Here is a 21,318-nt window from a genome sequence, read left to right on the forward strand (position 1 = left end):
GAGATCAGCGAATATCTCTACAAGTTCAACACGATCATCACTCACAGATACACTTCTAATTCCTAACTCCAATAAGTCATTGAAAGTCCGGATCTTAGTCTTGACGCAGGACAATCGCAAACCAACACAGTCTGATTCCTCACTCAGTTTTCCAAGTGATGTAATCACTGCAAAGGTCACAGCATCATCCTCAAAGTCAACATCAGTAAACTCTTCGATCTCCAACATTTGGCAGTGTGGTGGCCAAGTCCAGTGTCCTTGTTTCCACAGCAGAAGGTTCCGAGTTCAAGAGCATGCGTGCCTGTTGTCCGTATAACAAGGAGATGTATCAGGAAGGGTATCCAGTGTAAAACATGTGCCAAAGTAACATATTCTCAATCGGACCTGCTGTGGGGACCCAGTGGGAGAAACCAAAAGAACTTGTTTTACAACAATCCTAAACTGAAGCACTAATAATACAGAAAAAATTTGCAACATACATTTTTTTAGGTGTTTTTTGACAGGTGCAACTTATACTCCGAAAAATACGGTAGTCAGTTAAAGCAGTAAGGCTGTGAAGTTAATAGAAGCCAAATGATTTTGGCCTTGACCAGACCCAAATTGAAGTCTACGCTCTCATGACCACTACTCCAGCTGTATTGTTTCACTCCTGCTGACCTCCCTACCATCTGCTGTCTCTCTGTGTGCATCTGTTACTGACATGAGCTTGACTCCTCTGGGTTCTTCTTCCCAGCTGCAGCTCATCTGTTCCACACACCTGTCTTGCATCAGCACATCATCAGTAGTATATTTCTGTGTTTGATCATTGTACTACCAGTTGGACATTCACACTTTTCGGCTGCTGCTTGTGCATATTCATCTTTTGAAGATATAGGCTCAAATCAGACAACTTTGGGACAGTATACAAAATGCAAAAAATAAACAAACATACAAAAACACCACAGCAATCCTTACATTTACTTTGACTTCTGTCTTCTTGCAGACCATATGAACCCAACATATTTCAAATTTTGTGTGGTCAACTTCATTACATTTGTTAGTATATGATTATTATTTTATATAACGCCTAAATAGAGCCTTGTCATTTGATTGGTGGTTTGTGTCACATGATATGGATCATTCAGACTATTTGCCATTGTGTTCCATTTACCGTGCAATTTTGGTGCAATTTAGCATGCAATTTTGGTGCTATACTTTTTGTGCTATTGTACACCATGACCACAGTGCACGCTCACATGAACGGCAATGGTGCTTAGCTTAAAAACAAATATGGTGAGGTTTTATTTATTGACAGTGCTTATTCTTGTAACACAAAAAAACAAATCCAGTACACCATAAACCATCTAGAGGCATTTGCAGTATTCACTGGGGCATCTATACTTGAACTACAAGCGCTGTCGGATTAAGAGCTCGACAAATTTCTGTCATGATTTTTCGCTGGACTGACAAAACCAGATGGCAGTCTGAAGTCAATACACGGCATCAGGTACGGACTACATCATCAGGATCGAGAGGTGTTATATAAAACAAATAATGAATGTTTTTTTCATTCCTGCAATGGTACGAATATTTCATTTGGCAATCTTACAGTGAATGAAATATTCTTACCATTGCACTCATAAAGATTCATTATTTGTATAATATTGTATGTATAAGCCACCGACTGGGCCTCATTTTTAATCTTTCCCATGTTTCACCTCTGTTGACTGGAAATTACTTTACCTAGTAAGCATTTTTATGTTGAAAAGACGTTTAAAAAACGTCTTCTACACCCACTGTTAAAAATACGTTTAAAAATGGTTGAAATGTGAATGTTTTTTTTCAACGTCTATTTGTACATGTTTAATCAACATTTGGGCTTAGACTGTTTTAACCATTATTTTGAATAGTGGTATTTTTCAACTTGTACAATGAGTAAATTATAGCAAATAATAATTTTGAAGCCGAGCTAGCAAGGCACATCCGCATTTATAATTTATAAGCAATGAAAACTGCTTTGAAAACTGGCTGACATGCAAACATTTATTCGGCGTTTATAATATTCACTTTTAAACCAGTTTTCAACATATTTTCACCATAACCATTTTTTAAACATCTATTTGATGTTAAAATCCTCCCTTTTGGAAGCCTTAAAATTAAATATTGCATATATAGTCATAATACTTTACAAAAAGACCCCCCCAAAAAACACCATATAGGATATAATAATTTTTTTAAGCAACAATTTAAATACAACATGAATAATGTCTTTGAATTGACCCAATTGGGGAGAATTTCCTTGAATCTTAAATATTTTCTTAAAATTACCAAGAAATACAGTTGCAATATATTAAAAGAATAAGGAGTGCAACTTGTTTTTGGCAAAGCCACACACCAAATTGATTATACCATAATTAGTGTAATTTATATACTGCAGGTTAGAAAATGGTTGTCATAGCAATCAGAGAAAAATTACACAAAATAAAGTTGAGAAATACAGTGCATCCGGAAAGTATTCACAGCGCTTCACTTTTTCCATATTTTATGTTACAACCTTATTCCAAAATGGATTAACTTATTTTTTCCCCCAAAATTCTACAAATAATACCCCATAATGAGAATGTGAAAAAAGTTTATATATATATATATATATATATATATTTTTTTTTTTTTTTTTTTGCTAAATAATTGAATATAACAAGAGAACAGAGAACTTTCAGAAGAGGTCGGAATCAGCAGTTTATCCGGACATTCCACTGTTAAAGGAGATTTTTTTAATGAAAGATGTGCGGACAGATTGGCGCGTCGGCTCGCAGCCTGCGCGGCGCGCCCGCCACAGGAAAAACACCTCCATGTTGATAACCATTTGTAAAATCCAGGCGGCTTTTGGTGGCTTTCAGTTGAGTGAGTATCTGAGAAATTGTTTAACAGCAGGGCATGTTCCAACTTGTCCTTAAGGCTTCCAACTGAGGTGTTTTTCCTGTGGCGGGTGTGCCAATCCAATCCAGCTCTCCACAATTTCACTGATACTTACTGGACTGGTAAGCATTGAAAGCCAAGATAGACATGTCGAAACTTGTCCTCTGACACGCCAAAACGGAGGTGTTCCTTTGTCTCGCTTCCAAAGCGAATCGGTCGTGATGTGCGAAGCCTCCGCGGCTTTCCATGACAAAATCTCTTGTTAAAAGTGAAATCTACCAGAAAATGGCTGATGTCCAGCTCTTGTGATAACCAGAGAAAGAGCACACGACTGTCTCGTATCCACAGAGCCATCCGTTTAGAAATGGTCCGGTGGCTTGTGCCGCGTCGTTGCAGCTCGGAGCGCGGTGCGCCGAGCGTCCTTAAAGGGGTCCTTATAGCTGTACTAACAGACCTTATTCTCTGTGAAGCCTGTAAAATTTTCACCGAAAGCCAGATAAATTTTTCGAATGGTTTCCAGGTGCCAGTCTCTAACAGCTTCTGAAAAAATTCTGATGGAAAAAAAACCCCAAATCATTCCGCCATTTCCAGACAATGAAAATCCGACGACGGGGCGGGACCACTCCTTCCACAAGGCGTGCTCACAGACGAATGACGTCACAGACAGGCGTGGAAAAACTTGCATACGCACGAGGGTTCAAGCTTGTCTGACATGAAAACATATGAATCAAATCCATATAGTTTAAAAAAAAAATAAAAAGGTACGATACTTTATGGACAGACCTCGTATTTCTGTATAAATCTGTTTCTCGTATATTTTTTAAAAGATACAGAGTGAAAGCACTTCCATACGGAAGTGTATTGCATTCACTGGATAAAAAAATAGACCGCTGATCTCGTAATTACGAGAAAAGATCTCATAATTATGAGAATAGATCTCATAATTACGAGATCAGGATCTCATAATTATGAGATCAGGCTAATTTTTATTTATTCATTATTACTGTTTTGTTTTGTTTTTAATCGCTTCCATACTTCCAGTCCCTCAGTAAAGACAAGTGTGAGAATTCCTGAGTCAAAATCGGCCCATTTATAACGCTGACACTGCACTGCGATCGTACACCACTTCTATGCGCACACAAAGTGTGTTTTTTTCCCCCTAAGATGTTCCTGGATGAATGAAACTCCTCCAGTGAGGTGGTGCACGCAGACTGGCATGCACCTGGATGGGAGTGAGCCCAGTCCCCTCAGTGTGTTATCATCAGCTAAACTCAGCCCGCTTCTTTACTGAGGGACTGAAAGTACAGAGGTGTATATATATATATATATATATATATATATATATATATATATATATATGTATATATATATACGAGGTCTATTAGAAAAGTATCCGACCTTATTATTTTTTTCAAAAACCATATGGATTTGAATCACGTGTGATTACATCAGACATGCTTGAACCCTCGTGGGCATGCGAGAGTTTTTTCACGCCTGTCGGTTACGTCATTCGCCTGTGGGCAGTCTTTGAGTGAGGAGTCGTCCACCTGCTCGTCGATTTTTTTCATTGTTTAGGAATGGCTCAGAGACTGTTGCTTTGTTTGATAAAAATTTTTTCAAAACTGTAAGGCACAACTGAGTGGACACCATTCAATAAATTCAGCTGGTTTTCGGTAAAAATTTTAACGGCTGATGAGAGATTTTGGTCTGGTAGTGTTGCTTTAAGGACGGTCCACGGCGCCTGACGGCGATCTGCGCTTCGAGGCGGCAGCGTCTCGCCATTTCAAGTTGAAAACTTCCACATTTCAGGCTCTGTTGATGCAGTAAGTCGTCAGAGAACAGAGAACTTTCAGAAGAAGTCGGCATGAGGAGTTTATTCGGACATTCCATTGTTAACGGTCATTTTGTAATGAAAGAACGTGCGGGCAGAGTCGCATGTCGGGCTGGACCCGACCGCGGGGGGTCGCGGCAGGAAAAACACCTCCGTTGGAAATCTTAACGGGCAAGTTGGAACATGCCCAAGCTGTTAAACAATTTCTCAGTTACTCACTTGTTGAAAGCCATTAAAAGCCGCCTGAATTCTACAAATGGTTTTCAACACGGAGGTGTTTTTCCTGTCGCGGCGCACACAGATTTGCCGAGTCGTCACGGAAACGACTCGGCGAATTTGCGCGTACGTCTTTCATTAAAAAAATGTCCTTAAACAGTGAATGTCCGCATAAATTCCTCATGCCGGCCTCTTCTGAATCTTCTCTGTTCTCTCACGATGTCCTGGGTGAATTAAGCCTTAAATGAGGATGTTTTCAGCTCGAAACAGGCCGACGACAGCGCCTGGAAGCGCTGCAGGACGTCCCGCTCCGTGGGAAGTCCTTACACCGACAGAAACACCCCATAATCTCTCATCAGCCGTTAAACTTTTCACAGAAAACCAGCTTAATTTCTCGAATAGTGTCCACTCGGATATTCCTCACAGGTCCAGAAAAAATTTTGATAAAGCAACGCGCGCCGTCTCGAGCAGCGTGTGAAACAAAGGAATTCAGCCGAGAGGGCGGGACCACATCTCTCAAGGCCTGCCCACAGGGAAATGACGTCACCGACGCGTGAAAAAACTCACGCATGCGCACGAGGGTTCAAGCATGATTGGTGTAATCGCATGTCATTCAAATCCATATAGTTAAAAAAAAAATAAAAGGGTCGGTTTATTATCTAAGAGACCTTGTATATATAAAAGACAATTTAGACACCTGATCTTTTCTTGTAATTACGACATCCTGTTCACGTAAATATGACATCTTTTCTTGTAATTATGAGATCAGTGATCTAATTTCTTTTTATCTCGTGAATGCAATACGCTTCCTTACTTCTACATCTAAAAACTTTGTTTTTTTTTTCTTTGAAGTGATTTACAAGACATCTTATGGCAAAGTAGTGTACATGCCCCAGGAACGCACATCATGTGACAAAGCAAACTGCTTGTTGCCTGATTTTAGCTAAGTTGACTGTAGGGTTGGGCGGAGTTGGACATTGCCAAAATAGTGACATTTGGAACTTCCCCATTTGAGCTTAAAATGAGATCTTCAGAAGACCTATGGGCAGAGGTGACAAAAAGGGGAGAATAAGGAGAAGGATTCTAGGGGCTCAGAGAGGCCCCTAATACAATTAGAATACTGACAAAATAATATGGGGAGGCAATAAGATTTCTTTTCATGGGGCCCAAATTCTCTGGCAGCGCCCCTGCCTATGAGTGATGTCATGGAGGGGTTTGTCTAGTTTGTACAAAGTGTCTTTTTGGCTTCCCCTGGTGACATTTCCTTCCGCCTTATATGCAGTGTGATTATAGAAGCCTTTATGGTGTCAAATCTCCCGTGTAGTCACGTTCTTGCTGGGGAGGCCGAGATTTAGTTGTCAGTGTAAACAAGCGTTAGCGGGTGGTGGAGTGGACAAGCAACTTGTTTGCAACATTGCGTCGTTATGGAGGTGAGTTCAACCAAAATATGTATGTAGGTGTTTAACTAAGATAATTGTGAGTCTTTAATGTGACTTTTATAAAAAAAAAGAAAAAAAAAAGAAGCGTGTTGCTGTTAGGGTTGCGTGTCATGAACCAGTTCTTTTCAGGTATCCTTAAGAAATGATTCAATCCATCGACATCAATAGCCTTTTTGCTTAATGATTCCCTTATCGGTCCTTGAGAGTGGCAGTTGTTTTTGGGGGTGTTTGTCAGGAAAATGATAATTTCTCCACATTGATTACAGACCCTGTAATCAACCGCAGCTTTGCTTTGAACCTTGAACCAATGAAGCAGTGCTTCGATCTTCAATCTGCTGCTGTTGGTTCTTTATTTCGCTTTATCTTAATTTTTCCGCACTAAAACCCTAAAGAGCATATGCCTGTGAGTAATATTTACCTTTTTTATGTTAAACTGACCTGTTATGGTCTTCTGAAACAGTTGATAGATTTATTTTATAACTTAAAAACAGGACCGATGCTAACACATTAGTATGTCTATGGCATTTTCAATGATAAAGTTAGCATTAAGCTGAGCCATTATCAAGCCTCCCTCCCCAGCGCGCAAAGGATTCTGGGATACTCTAAAACCGTGGGGGCTGCAGTCTTCACCTTGGTGTGAAACAAGAAGCAGCTCGGTAGCTGTTCCACTTGAGATCAGCAGAGGGAAGCGTCGGACATTCCTCCTCCTGCTTCCACCCAGATCCAAAAAAAAAAAACAAAAAACACGGAGGAGCCCACAGACGGTAGCATCACGTCCGAAATATGAGCGGCGAATAACAGCGACAAATATGGACACACGGCCGCCGAGCAGAGCCTAGAGATGTAGGAGGAAGGATGCCGGTCACCTCCGTCTCTCGCTGGCTCCTCTTGGTCTCCGTCTGCGCGCTTTGGGAGGCGCGGGCCAAATCTCTTCCAGATCACGGATCATTCGGTAAGATCGCCGAACGGGGGGGATGCAGCAGCAGCAGCACAATGAAGATGGGAGTGGTTGCATTTTTTTACTGCTTTTGTGGTTCTGTGCACCCTTGCACGCGAGCGTGTGCGCACTATTTGTGCGTGTGGACCTGGAGGCGCAATCATTATGAAAAAAAAAAAAAATCTGCACGGTGATGTCACACAAAAGGCCACAGAGATGTTTTGTGAGTGCAGATGACGTGCGGTCGACGAGTTTGTGCAGATTGAAGTAGGCCTCCTGTGTGACGTCAGGCCGAAGTGTGGCCCTTGTGTGTGTTTCAGTATCTTTAATCATACGATCACAACGCGTTCAGAGCAGATGATGTCATTCATTTGCCTGAGCTGAGCTGATGCCTTCATGGAGTAGGAGCACATTTTTAAACCCGGTTTGCTCTTTAGTCCATTGTTTTGTTTTCAGCAGAGGCAGGAAATCGAAAATCCATTGCGTGATTTTGCAGCTTCTCTGCAAATATCAGCTTCTTACTGCTGCAGGATGGAGTTTGAGGGGTGGAGTTAAAAAAAAAAAAATTTAACCGAAAATTTATATTGTATGAACTACAGGAGAGTCATTCGATACAATGTAGCAACTATAAAGGCACAAATGCTAAATGGTCAATGTGATCATAGGCGTAGGAAGTAGGGGGAGGGGAGTAGCCACCCACCCACACACACACACACAAGTTCCTTTTTGCCCTCCTGCATTTTCAGCCCAGTTCCTGCATTTTTCTGGGGACCTTACTGACTTTTTATTGGAAGGAATTCTAACTGTACTTGGATTATTACAGTAATACTACCTATAAACTTACTGTTAGCACTTGTTGGTTATGGGTTGCCAAGGATTTTACACCGAGCGCCCTCTGGTGGCCATTTTTGTCTGATGAAAACATTGCCAAACTCAATACAAATTCATTTAATTTGGTCACTTTTCAGAGGGGTCAAACTCGTCAATAAAGTCAATTTAATGAAAATTCAGTAAGGTATATCTTATATATTCCAATTCTAAGGTGGAACTATGCTAGTATACTAAGGTATATCTAAAAATGAAGAGTAAAATAGAAGAATAGAAAAGAGTAGAGTAGAGCCACTTAATGTACAGTGGTTCATTTCAGGTCAGTCTGTTGTATATATAAGTTGGTTCCACTCCTCCAGCCAATGCAAAGCAGTCGGTATCGGATTATTTGTTCACGTGACTTTTAGTCAGGATTCTGACATTTTGCTGATTGGCTGGAACACGCTGCTCTCTGATTGGCTGCAGCCTTTGTTTACAACGTAGCACTGGTACCACAGTCTCTGGAGGAGTGGAACCAACTTACATTTTCGGCGGTTACGCCACAGCCAATCACAGAGCGTGGCATGATAGCCAATAGCAGCTGACATATCAGATGGACCAATCACAGCCATGTTTTCAAAAACATGATAACAGTCTCTTTGTATAAGAGACTGTGGTACCAGTGCTAGTGTATAAATCTCATGGCTCCAGGCAGTGAGAGCCGTCATCTGGCATCTGGCAGGAACTGGGCTGCCCGAGCTTGTTTTCATCCGGCGGCCAGTCGCGGAAGTATGAATTCTTGCCTTGGATGGCTCCGCGGCAACCCATATGATGGTGTAAGAAACATAACAATTCTCAAGGTTGGTCATCTGGACATTTAAGGGGCGGTTTTTCTCGGTGAAAACATTGCACAGCTCAATACAAATACATGTAATCTGGTCACTTTTCAAAGGGGTCAAACTCATCAATAAAGTCAATTTAATGTACAATGGTTCATTTCAGGTCATCCTAGTGTATAAATCTTACTGTTCGAGGCAATGAGAGCTGTCAGCTGGCTGTTAGAAGCAAGTTAGAGACAAAAGCAAACCAGCTGATTTCAACAGACATTGGCGGCCAGTCGCAGAAGTACAGTTTCTCACCTTCGGATTGGCCACTTCTGTGAAGTGACGAGGACGCCGACCTTGAGAATTCACTTCATAGCTGGTGATAATTTGGCAGCGCAGTCTTGTTTGAGGGCGCTAAAGGGGTCAAATATGACGCATATGACGTAATTTCTCTACTTCCATGGACAGAAACACTGCACTTTGAGATTTTGGGCGAATTAAGCACAAAAAGTGACAATGTAGTGGAAAGTGGACATGTGTTGTGGTTTATTTATAATCCGGAACTCAAACATGTCGAGGCGTTTGTACAGGCGAGAGAATGCAACTACTCTGGTTAGCCGTGTAAGCTAACATGACCTCTCCCATTTGCCTCGTCTTCCTTTCTCCAATGGGAACCAAACAAAAAACAAAAAAAACCCTGCACTTTTCACGACTGTTTTGGTGATTGCAGCTGAAAACAAAACAGTACAACATTTTGCGGTGTGAAGTTATGTTGTGTATATATTGCGCAACGGGAGCGGGTGTCCCCTCATGTGGTCAAATCCTGCTATATCACACAGGGTTCAGATGAGACTGTGCTGCCCTATTGCAGTGAAAGCTTGTGCTTTTTGATAAATTCTGTCTTGCCTTATTCTTCTTTCCACTTCATTCTGTCTGGTTTGACTTGAGCCAAAAAAAATGTGTGTACTCATGGTCTGAAGTATGCATGAGGTATGCACATCGTCACCGTATGTTTCCGCTCGAGCTGGACCGATATATATGGGTTGGCCAATAATCTTGTCTGATGTGAGCCTTTCACAAACATATTGTGTTGTTGTTGTTGTTTGCCTTTCGACTGTTCCCATTTGTTCAAGGTCGCCACATCGGATAACGGTGTAATTTTTTGCCAAAATAAAAACTGTTATTTTTCCAGATTAAACCATTTAGGGTGTTTGAAATAGTGTCATTATGTAGTTTGTTCAGTTGATGGCGCACCAATAGAATTGTTTATAATTCTGTGGAGCATGGCTGGAGCCCCCATCACCCTTTGGTCACATTAGCTGCAAGAGGCAGAGAAAAAGTGACCAACTGCTATTCATTTTCAGTCAGAGTTGGTCTTTCATAGTTACGAAAGACAAGTGGTCATTATGCTGCCAGTGAGGTGGGGCCAAAATAGAATCAGAATCAAATTTATTGCCAAGTAAGTTCACACATACAAGGAGTTTGATCTGGTGTTATTTGTGCATAAACAATAGAAAGAGAAAACACTTCTGTTAGAAGTAAAAAGAAAGATAAAACTAAACTAAAAAGGCAGTGTGACCAAAGTGACGTATGGTGGTTGGTTATATTTATAGTTATTTATAATAAACTTTATGATTAAACTGTAAAACATCAATCCTTAAATACATTTCTTTGTCATGAGGTTTTGATAACAAAATGTTAGGAATAATTGCCATTGATTTCATGTATTAATCAGTATCATAATTTTTAATATCGATATCGGCTCCCAACAAATCTATATCGGTTGCGCTCTATTTGCTTCCTTATAAATATCAAATACCAGTTCATGTGTGGAGAAAAGTGCATGGTTCCTGGTGTACCCGATACTGTATTTCCCAGATTATAAATCTTTTTTTTTTTTAACTAGTTTGGGAGGTCATGCGATTTTCTTATACTCCAGTGCAACTTATGTACCAAAAAAAAAAATCACGCAGTTGCTATTAATAATAGTAACAATTATAAGAACTATTTATATAGGGCTTTCCCAGGAATTAAATCACTAAAAAAAATAAACTCCAGTAATGAAAGAATAAATGCCAAAAAAAAAAACAGTCCAATAAGACACAAAAATTAAAGAGCTGCTAATACAAATAAATTGTGCAATTTATAATCCAGAGTGATATATATATAGTTTGTTGGGTGGAAACATTGAGGTCCTCTATTTTTTTATAGATATTTTGTCATTTTTCAAGGCTGTCAATCTAATGACATAATTAACAAAAGTCTGTGTTGAGTCAAAATTTTGCTTGAACAGTGTCATTTTGCAGGTGTTAAACATGAAACCCAGTATGAGTGGGGAACAAAATCGACAGTCACAATATCATGATATTTAATTTTCCAGTATGAGAATTGTTTGTTAAATTCCAGAATTGATATACAGTAATTCACATTCAGTTACAATATATATTGCAAATTTGTAGAATCACAGTTCTTAAGTATTGTGATGCGTATGGAATCGGCACCCAAGTATCGTGTGTGTCATATTGGGAGATCAGTGTATCATCACAACCCTAAAATTTAAACCATATTTAAAATGAAACGTTAGATTTAAAAGCAAATTTTGCACAGTATGACCCCTTTAACAGAGTCAGATCCATATGCAAATTAATGAGACAATTTTAACCTCATATTAAGAAAGTTAGAAAAAATCTTGGTAATTTAGACAATTCCACAGAATTTTGCTGTGATCAGAATACTTTTTGTGTAGTCTTGCTGAGGGATAAATTGTTACAATCGCATCACCTCTAAAGGATTTATGTTGGTAATATGAAGTGTTCCCATGACACCGGATCCCCACTTGAACACATGTTGGGACGCTGTTACAACACACCATTCTGCTTCAGTCCACAGTGTTTTTAAGTGTGGAGGCCAGATTGGGGAAATCCTCTTCACACAAACACAAGGGAGGCTTTCTCTGAGACATTTTGGTAATGGCCGGAAGCGTTTACATACACACAAAGGGACAAACGCACTGTTTATTATCGAAACGCATCCATTAGCGGCACCGGTCACACAGAAGAGAGTTCTGCATGGGAGAGTTTGGATTTGTCACTAGAGGATGACAGAATGTTTTTGTAATCCAGCCTTTGGGGAAGTTTATTTGCTGGTTGGATTTTGGAGTGCCGCTCCTTGATGGTTGCTATGGTAACTGTGGGCGCACCTGATTTCTTTTGGATCTTTGCAATCAGCTCACCTGGAGTGTGAAGTGGTGGATACAATAAGGGGTTTTGTAGCGTGAGGGGAGGACTTCACTTCATTCTACTTCACTTCACGGAGAGGAAAGGATTTGGTGGCGGAAGGCATGAAGAGCAGCTGGTGAGGAGAGTGACTGGATAACGGGAGTCGTGTTGACATTGATGTTACTGGTTCCAGCTGAATGCTCGCACCGGAGAAACGCCATAAACGTGGATTATCCGCAGCGGCAGGGGAGAACCCTGCCGTGTCTGTGAGTACGCTCTCATGTGTTTGTGAGGTGGTGCTTTTAAGCAGAAAGTTGGAGTTTCCCGCGGGGACGGAGTTGTGTGCTCGCTGGCCTGGGTGTGTGTGTGTGTAGGTGCACGGAAGGCGAGGTGACGGAGAGAGACGCCAGGAGGAGAGACGAGCGACGAGGGGCGTTACGTGCCACAGCCGGGGAGGAGCCTTCCCTCGGCTGAGAGAGTGCGTCGTGCCACGTCGGCTTAGAGGAGGACACGCCCCTAAGCTGACAGTGGGAAAACGTCCCCGGATTGGTGGATGGACATAAACCTTGCTTACATTTTGATACATAGAGTGAGCCCGCTTTTGGAGAGTTGCTGTGTATCCATGGAAACAGTTGCGGTGTGACCCATATCCACACTATCAAAGAGGCACATTGAGGGGAAAAAAGGAAAAGAAAAAAAAGGTTTTGGAGCTGAAAAAGGTGACACGTAAGGCTGTACGTGGAAGCACAAAGAAGCCACGCGATGGAATCATAATGGCTGCTTAACGCAAATACAAACAAATTCTCTGTGATGTCACCCACAGATTTTTCCGAAAAGCAGGTTTGAAGCACAAATGGTACCTGACTCCACCTAATTCCAAGCCAACCTGTAAATGGATAGAGATTGAGCGTGAGCGGGACTAATGAGGCCCGAACACACCTACCTGCATCAAAGTTACCATGCTAGCTAAGGCTAACCAGCTGTGTAACTATTACACATATCTTTACAGACTGGTTAATACTTTAGTAATGGGTGACCTGGGAGCAGATATTAAAAAATATGAAATATTAATACAATAACATGTTTTTGGAGGGCGGTATGCATTTTCCGAGGCCCAACATTCATGGTCAGTCGCCCAAAATGACCGATATTCGCCCGAGTTGCCATTTTGGGCGACTGGGTATGAACGGAGGAACTCAGAAAATGCATACCGCACGACATCAGCATGTTATTTGCATTATTATCATTTTACTGAGATACACAACACGTGGAATCTTAGCTGAGTCAGTGTAGATGGGATGAGCGATTTACCCAGGTTTTTACTCTTCACCTCGGCGTAGTAGCGCCGCAGCTTGTCAGTTAGTTCTGGTGGCATAACAGTATGCAGGTCGCATTCAGTATTGCACCGCACGAGCCAGTCACGGAACTTGCGCATTCCAAACTCGGTGGATTTTGTTGTGTTAGCTCTCACTGCTCTCCAAATTCGCCAGTGCGTCCTCGTTAAGCTGGCTGCTTTGGCTGCTGTTCTTTGTCGGACTATCCATGAGAAAATCATCCATATTGGGAGCAACACGCACTTCTCGCCTTTTTATCTTTTCCTCTGCGGACAGTTCTTGGGCTGCGCGCTATGACGTCATTTGTTTATGCACAGCGGGCGGGTATGCCGATACTCGTTCGTTACTGTGGGCGGGTATAGCCAGGTAGCGTCGACGTAAATCTATGCTACCGGCCAACGCCTCGGTAAAGTGATAATAATTCCTCAATAACCATGGCACTATGTAGCTAACATCACCAGTGATACCTTTTTATTAGCGCTAACTGCACTAACATACATTGAATATTGCTAAAATTTCATTCAAGGGAAATACTTGAGCACAGACATGATGGTTTGTTAGTATAACTAACTGAACAGCAAACCATATTATCTCCGATATGTGTAATAAAATGCTCAAAAAGGACAAACACCATCAAGTCCGCAACAGCTAGCATTAACTTTATGGCTTAAAATAGCTTAAGTAATGAGATATCTAAATATTCACCCTTCATACAGTTGTCATGAATGGGGAAACTAGCTATAGAAGCCTTTACGGTGTCAAATCTCGCGCATAATCATGTTGTCGCTGGGGGGGCCAAGATTTTGTTGTCGGTGTAAACAAGCGTTTGCAGGTGGTGGAGTGGACAAGCAACTTGTTTGCAACATTGCATCGTTATGGAGGTGAGTTCAACAAAAATATGTATTTAGGTGTTTAACTAAGATAATCGTGAGTCTTTAATGTGAGTTTTATAAACAACAACAAAAAACAAAGCATGTTGCTGTTAGTGTAGCATGGGGTTGCGTGTCAGGAATCATTTCTTTTCGGGCCTCCTTAAGAAATGATTTGATCCATCGACATCAACAGCCTTTTTGCTTAATGATTCCTTTATCAGTCCTTCAGAGTGGCCATTGTTTTTGGGGGTGTTTATCAGGAAAATGATCATTTCTCTACATTGATTACAGACCCTGCAGCAGGTCTGTAATCAATCGTTTCTGCAGCGTGGCTTTGCTTTGAATCTTGAACCAATGAAGCAGTGCTTCGATCTTCGATGTGCTGCTTCGTTGGTTCTTTGTTTTATTTTGCTTTATCTTACTTTTTCCCCATTAAAACCCTAAAGAGCCTGTGAGTAATATTTACCTTTTTTATGTTAAACCGACCTGTTATGGTCTTCTGAAACAGTTGATAGATTTATTTTATAACTTAAAAACAGGACCGATGCTAACACATTAGTATGTCTATGGCATTTTCAATGATAAAGTTAGCATTAAGCTGAGCCATTATCAAGCCTCCCTCCCCAGCGCGCAAAGGATTCTGGGATACTCTAAAACCGTGTGGGCTGCAGTCTTCACCTTGGTGTGAAACAAGAAGCAGCTCGGTAGCTGTTCCACTTGAGATCAGCAGAGGGAAGCGTCGGACATTCCTCCTCCTCCTCCTCCTGCTTCCACTAGGATTCTGGGATACTCTAAAACTGTGAATTGAGAGTAACACCAGTTTATATATATATATATATATATATATATATATATATATATATATATATATAGAGTGTGAAGTTGGAAATTGAAGGGGTGATGATGAATATCATCAGTGCATATACCCCACAGGTAGGTTGTGAGATGGAGAAAGAAGATTTCTGGAGTGTGTTAGATGAGGTGGTGGAGAGTGTGCCCAAGCATGAAAATGTGGTGATAGGAGCAGACTTCAATGGGCATGTTGGTGAAGGGAACAGAGGTGATGAGGAAGTAATGGGTAGATATGGTATCAAGGATAGGAATGGGGAAGGACAGATGGTAGTTGATTTTGCAAAATGGATGGAAATGGCTGTGGTGAATACCTACTTTAAGAAAAGGGAGGAGCACAGGGTAACATATAAGAGTGGAGGAAGGTGCACACAGGTGGACTACATTCTTTATAGGAGATGCAAGCTAAAAGAAATCACAGACTGTAAGGTGGTAGCAGGAGAGAGTGTCACTAGACAGCATAGGATGGTTGTTTGTAGGATGACTTTAGAGGTAAAGAAGAAGAAGAGAGTGAGAGCTCAACAAAGGATCAGATGGTGGAAGCTGAAGGAGGAAGACTGTTGTGTGAAATTTAGCGAGCAGGTGAGAGAAGCACTGGATGGAGGGGAAGCAGTTTTGGACAACTGGAAAAGTACTGCAGATGTGGTGAGGGAGACAGCTAGGGCAGTACTGGATATGACATCTGGACAGTGGAAGGAAGACAAGGAGACTTGGTGGTGGAATGAAGAGGTCCAGGAAAGCATAAGGAGAAAGAGGTTGGCGAAAAAGTTTTGGGATAGTCGGAGAGATGAAGAAAGTAGACAGGAGTACAAGGAGATGCGGCGTAAGGCGAGAAGAGAAGTGGCAAAAGCAAAGGAAAAGGCATATTGCGAGCTGTACAAGAAGTTGAATAGTAAGGAAGGAGAAAAGGACTTGTACCGATTGGCCAGACAAAGGGACAGAGCTGGAAAGGATGTGCAGCAGGTTAGGGTGGTAAAAGATGCACATGGTAATGTGCTGACAAGTGAGGAGTGTGTGCTGAGAAGGTGGAGGGAATATTTTGAAGAGTTGATGAATAAAGAAAATGAGCGAGAGAAAAGGCTGGATGATGTGGTGAGAGTAAATCAGGAAGTAAAAGAGATTAGCAAGGAAGAAGTGAGGGCTGCTATGAAGAGGATCAATCAATCAATCAATTTTATTTATATAGCGCCAAATCACAACAAACAGTTGCCCCAAGGCGCTTTATATTGCAAGGCAAAAGCCATACAATAATTACGTAAAAACCCCAACGGTCAAAACGACCCCCTGTGAGCAAGCACTTGGCGACATTGGGAAGGAAAAACTCCCTTTTAACAGGAAGAAACCTCCAGCAGAACCAGGCTCAGGGAGGGGCAGTCTTCTGCTGGGACTGGTTGGGGCTGAGGGAGAGAACCAGGAAAAAGACATGCTGTGGAGGGGAGCAGAGATCAATCACTAATGATTAAATGCAGAGTGGTGCATACAGAGCAAAAAGAGAAAGAAACACTCAGTGCATCATGGGAACCCCCCAGCAGTCTAAGTCTATAGCAGCATAACTAAGGGATGGTTCAGGGTCACCTGATCCAGCCCTAACTATAAGCTTTAGCAAAAAGGAAAGTTTTAAGCCTAATCTTAAAAGTAGAGAGGGTGTCTGTCTCCCTGATCTGAATTGGGAGCTTGTTCCACAGAAGAGGAGCCTGAAAGCTGAAGGCTCTGCCTCCCATTCTACTCTTACAAACCCTAGGAACTACAAGTAAGCCTGCAGTCTGAGAGCGAAGCGCTCTATTGGGGTGATATGGTACTATGAGGTCCCTAAGATAAGATGGGACCTGATTATTCAAAACCTTATAAGTAAGAAGAAGAATTTTAAATTCTATTCTAGAATTAACAGGAAGCCAATGAAGAGAGGCCAATATGGGTGAGATATGCTCTCTCCTTCTAGTCCCTGTTAGTACTCTAGCTGCAGCATTTTGAATTAACTGAAGGCTTTTCAGGGAAGTTTTAGGACCACCTGATAATAATGAATTACAATAGTCCAGCCTAGAGGAAATAAATGCATGAATTAGTTTTTCAGCATCACTCTGAGACAAGACCTTTCTAATTTTACAGATATTGCGTAAATGCAAAAAGGCAGTCCTACATATTTGTTTAATATGCGCATTGAATGACATATCCTGGTCAAAAATGACTCCAAGATTTCTCACAGTATTACTAGAGGTCAGGGTAATGCCATCCAGAGTAAGGATCTGGTTAGACACCATGTTTCTAAGATTTGTGGGGCCAAGTACAATAACTTCAGTTTTATCTGAGTTTAAAAGCAGGAAATTAGAGGTCATCCATGTCTTTATGTCTGTAAGACAATCCTGCAGTTTAGCTAATTGGTGTGAAGGATGAAGAGTGGAAAGGCAGTTGGTCCAGATGACATTCCAATGGAGGCATTGAAATGTCTAGGAGAGATGGCAGTAGAGTTTCTAACCAGATTGTTTAATAAAATCTTGGAAAGTGAGAGGATGCCTGAGGAGTGGAGACGAAGTGTGCTGGTTCCTATTTTCAAGAACAAGGGTGATGTGCAGAGCTGCAGCCACAGCATGAAGTTATGGGAAAGAGTAGTAGAAGCTAGGCTTAGAAAACAGGTGAAGATCTGTGAGCAGCAATATGGTTTCATGCCGAGAAAGAGCACTACAGATGCAATGTTTGCTCTGAGAATACTGTTGGAAAAGTACAGAGAAGGACAGAAAGAGTTACATTGTGTGTTTGTGGACTTAGAAAAAGCTTATGATAGGGTGCCAAGAGAAGAGTTGTGGCATTGTATGAGGAAGTCTGGAGTGGCAGAGAAGTATGTTAGGGTAGTGCAGGACATGTACAAGAATAGTGTGACAGCGGTGAGATGCGCAGTCGGAATGACAGACTCATTCAAGGTGGAGGTGGGATTACACCAAGGATCAGCTCTGAGTCCTTTCTTGTTTGCAGTGGTGATGGACAGGTTGACAGATGAGATCAGACAGGAGTCCCCATGGACTATGATGTTTGCAGATGACATTGTGATCTGTAGTGAGAGTAGAGAGCAAGTTGAGTCTAGTCTGGAGAAGTGGAGATATGCTTTGGAGAGAAGGGGAATGAAAGTCAGTAGAAGCAAGACTGAGTACATGTGTGTGAATGAGAGGGAGCCCAGTGGAATAGTGCAGTTACAAGGAGTAGAAGTGGTGAAAGTAGATGAGTTTAAATATTTGGGGTCAACTGTTCAAAGTAATGGAGTGTGGTAGAGAGGTGAAGAAGAGAGTGCAGGCAGGGTGGAGTGGGTGGAGAAAGGTGGCAGGAGTGATTTGTGACCAAAGAATATCAGCAAGAGTGAAGGGGAAAGTTTACAAAACAGTAGTGAGACCAGCTATGTTGTATGGTTTAGAGACAGTGGCACTAACAAAAAGACAGGAGGCAGAGCTGGAGGTGGCAGAGCTGAAGATGTTGAGATTCTCTTTGGGAGTGACAAGAATGGACAAGATTAGGAATGAACATATCAGAGGGACAGCTCAGGTGGGACGATTTGGAGACAAAGTCAGAGAGGCGAGATTGAGATGGTTTGGACATGTGCAGAGGAGGGACCCAGGGTATATAGGGAGAAGGATGCTGAGGATGGAGCCACCAGGCAGGAGGAGAAGAGGGAGACCAAAGAGGAAGTTCATGGATGTGCTGAGAGAGGACATGCAGGTGGTTGGTGTGACAGAGGAAGATACAGAGGACAGGATGAGATGGAAACGATTGATCTGCTGTGGCGACCCCTAACGGGAACAGCCGAAAGAGGAAGAAGAAGATATATATATATATATATATATATAATATATATGATTGCAAACTTATTTCTGATTTAAAGTTGGACAACTTAACATGGTCATCTCTGGCAATTGACTCGCTTTTGGAGCCAGCCTCAAGTGGCCAGTCAAGGAATTGCAGATTTTGGCAGTTCCGCTTTTCAGCAACAGAGGTTGCTACTTGGTCAAACTGTATGAAGACTGTACATATCCTGAGTGCGCTACAGCTGAACACTCATACTAGCTTAATATACAGTCAGCGAAAAGCAAAACATCACAATCCATACAGTATCCAAATAAATAGTATGCATTTGTTTGTAGTACCAGGTAGATTTACTAGTTCCATAGTGCGTAAATGGACTAGTATACTACACTATACCATGAGAAAGGCGGAACATGGTACCCAAAGAAGGAGAACTTCCCGGGAAAATTGTGTACATACATCATCTCTTTAACATTTGGGTCAAATGATGATTAAGATGGCAGTGGTGTAGTACATCCAAATTGTGTCCCTTCTCATATTTGTTAATGGACATTAAGTACATACTAAGTATTTGGAACATGCCCACCTATCTCAACATTTCCAAGCTAGATAAGGGAGGGAGGTGATGGTCTAGTGGTTAAGCACTGACCAGAGGATCCTCGGTTCAAACCCCAGCCACACTAGACAATCACTAAGGACCCTTGAGCAAGGTCCTTAATCCCCAAGTTGCTCCTGGTGTGTAGTGAGCACCTTGTATGGCACCACCCTGACATCAGTATGTGAGTGAATGGGTGAATGTGAGGCATCATTGTAAAGTGCTTTGAGCTTCTGATTCAGATGGAAAAACACTGTATAAATCCAGTCCATAAGGCTGACAGGCTAGGTAACCTTCATTTTGGGTTTTTGATTAATGCATATTTTTCAGGACTCATTCTTTTAATATGTGACAAGGGGGCAGATATTAAAAAAAACTCTGACCAACATCCAGCCTCATTAACTGTGGCAACATGAGAGTAACTGTTATTGTGCTAAAATCCAAATTAAATATTACCAAAATTTCATTCAGTGGAAATACTGGAGCACAGACTTCTTAGATAGTCAACAAGCCATATCATCTACTACTGTAAGCAACAGGTTCACCACCCTATCCCACTGCACCTTGTACTCAGGGTTCTCAAAAAGGAGCATGGTCTCCACCTGGTGGACATTTACAGTAATGCCCATACCCTTTCATGTGCTATGTTCTCCTACAGAGGTGCAAATAAAAGTCCAGGTGTTTGACAACAGTGACCTGTCACCTTTAGCGGACGCTCACGTGGATGTCCATGGGAATCAAACCATCTTGGCATCCAGTAAGGCCGGTAGCGACGGCATCCTGAGCGTCAGCTTCCTGTACCATGCAGGAACGTGGGTGATCATTACGGCATCCAAACCCGATTATGTCACCAACTCTGTGCCGTGGCACTCCAGCCGGATTCCCTGTAAGTCACAGAGAGCTGACAAAAGTTTTTTTGTGATTATTCTGTGTAAAATCTGCTGCTGGCCAAGTTAAATTCCGTCACGACGTGTGTGCTAATGTTAGTATCTCTGCTCTTTCAGTGTATGCATCAGTCAGCCTGTACCTCCTTGTGCAGCGGCCCGGCACACTCATTCTCTACGATGACATGCTACAGGTGCTGTCCGGATCACCGGGTAAGAAAAATATAAATTTTTCTCAAACTTTCTTTACACATACTTTTTGAGTATAAATATTTCAAAATTCAGTTTTCCCTTCATTATTGAAATTTTTGTCTTCATCACAAGGCATTTATAAAATATATATCATGATAACTAGTTAATATCATTTTGATATTACAATTATAATTTTTTTTTTACTCCCAAAGTTTCTTGTCCTCTCTATATACTATTCAATATCTGGTGTGCCAACCTGGTCCGAGGATGGTTACACAATGTGGCCACTGGCACATGTGCTCTCCTGATCCAAAGTGAGTAGAAAATACCTAGTACTCACTGGGGTTCAATGGATACTAGATGATACTGGGTAATATTAAGTAATGCCTTATTCTCAGTAGATATTACATATTATCATATACCTATAAATGATGCGCCAGTATGATTGGATAAAACACAAAAGAATAAATAGCAATACACCCTTTTCACGGACGGGTAATATTTTTCATACCACCTGAGTAATCAGCCAATCCGGACAACGGAGCGGCCCACGACGAAGAGGCGCAGTCAGATGAACTGTGAAATAGTGGTGATTCACTATTAATAATTTCTTACGTGTCCAACCACGTAGGTTGA

At 41.6% G+C, this 21,318-nt stretch overlaps 1 protein-coding gene across 2 annotated transcripts in view; it reads left to right on the plus strand.

The window, feature by feature from the left end:
- Nucleotides 1-7,072: 7,072 nt before the first annotated feature.
- The window catches only part of LOC117531320 (protein FAM171A2), a 28,592-nt gene continuing 14,346 nt past the window's right edge, over nt 7,073-21,318 (plus strand). The window contains exons 1-3 of one of the 2 annotated variants that reach the window (XM_034194392.1): nt 7,073-7,336; nt 20,265-20,492; nt 20,611-20,703. In XM_034194392.1, coding sequence (XP_034050283.1) covers nt 7,240-7,336; nt 20,265-20,492; nt 20,611-20,703 — 418 coding nt within the window. In that variant the 5' untranslated portion in view covers nt 7,073-7,239. The remainder of the gene's footprint in view (nt 7,337-20,264; nt 20,493-20,610; nt 20,704-21,318) is intronic. The other variant, XM_034194391.1, reaches the window with a different exon arrangement.

The sequence above is a fragment of the Thalassophryne amazonica genome, chromosome 18, assembly GCF_902500255.1.
Source record: "Thalassophryne amazonica chromosome 18, fThaAma1.1, whole genome shotgun sequence".
NCBI classification, from domain to species: domain Eukaryota; kingdom Metazoa; phylum Chordata; class Actinopteri; order Batrachoidiformes; family Batrachoididae; genus Thalassophryne; species Thalassophryne amazonica.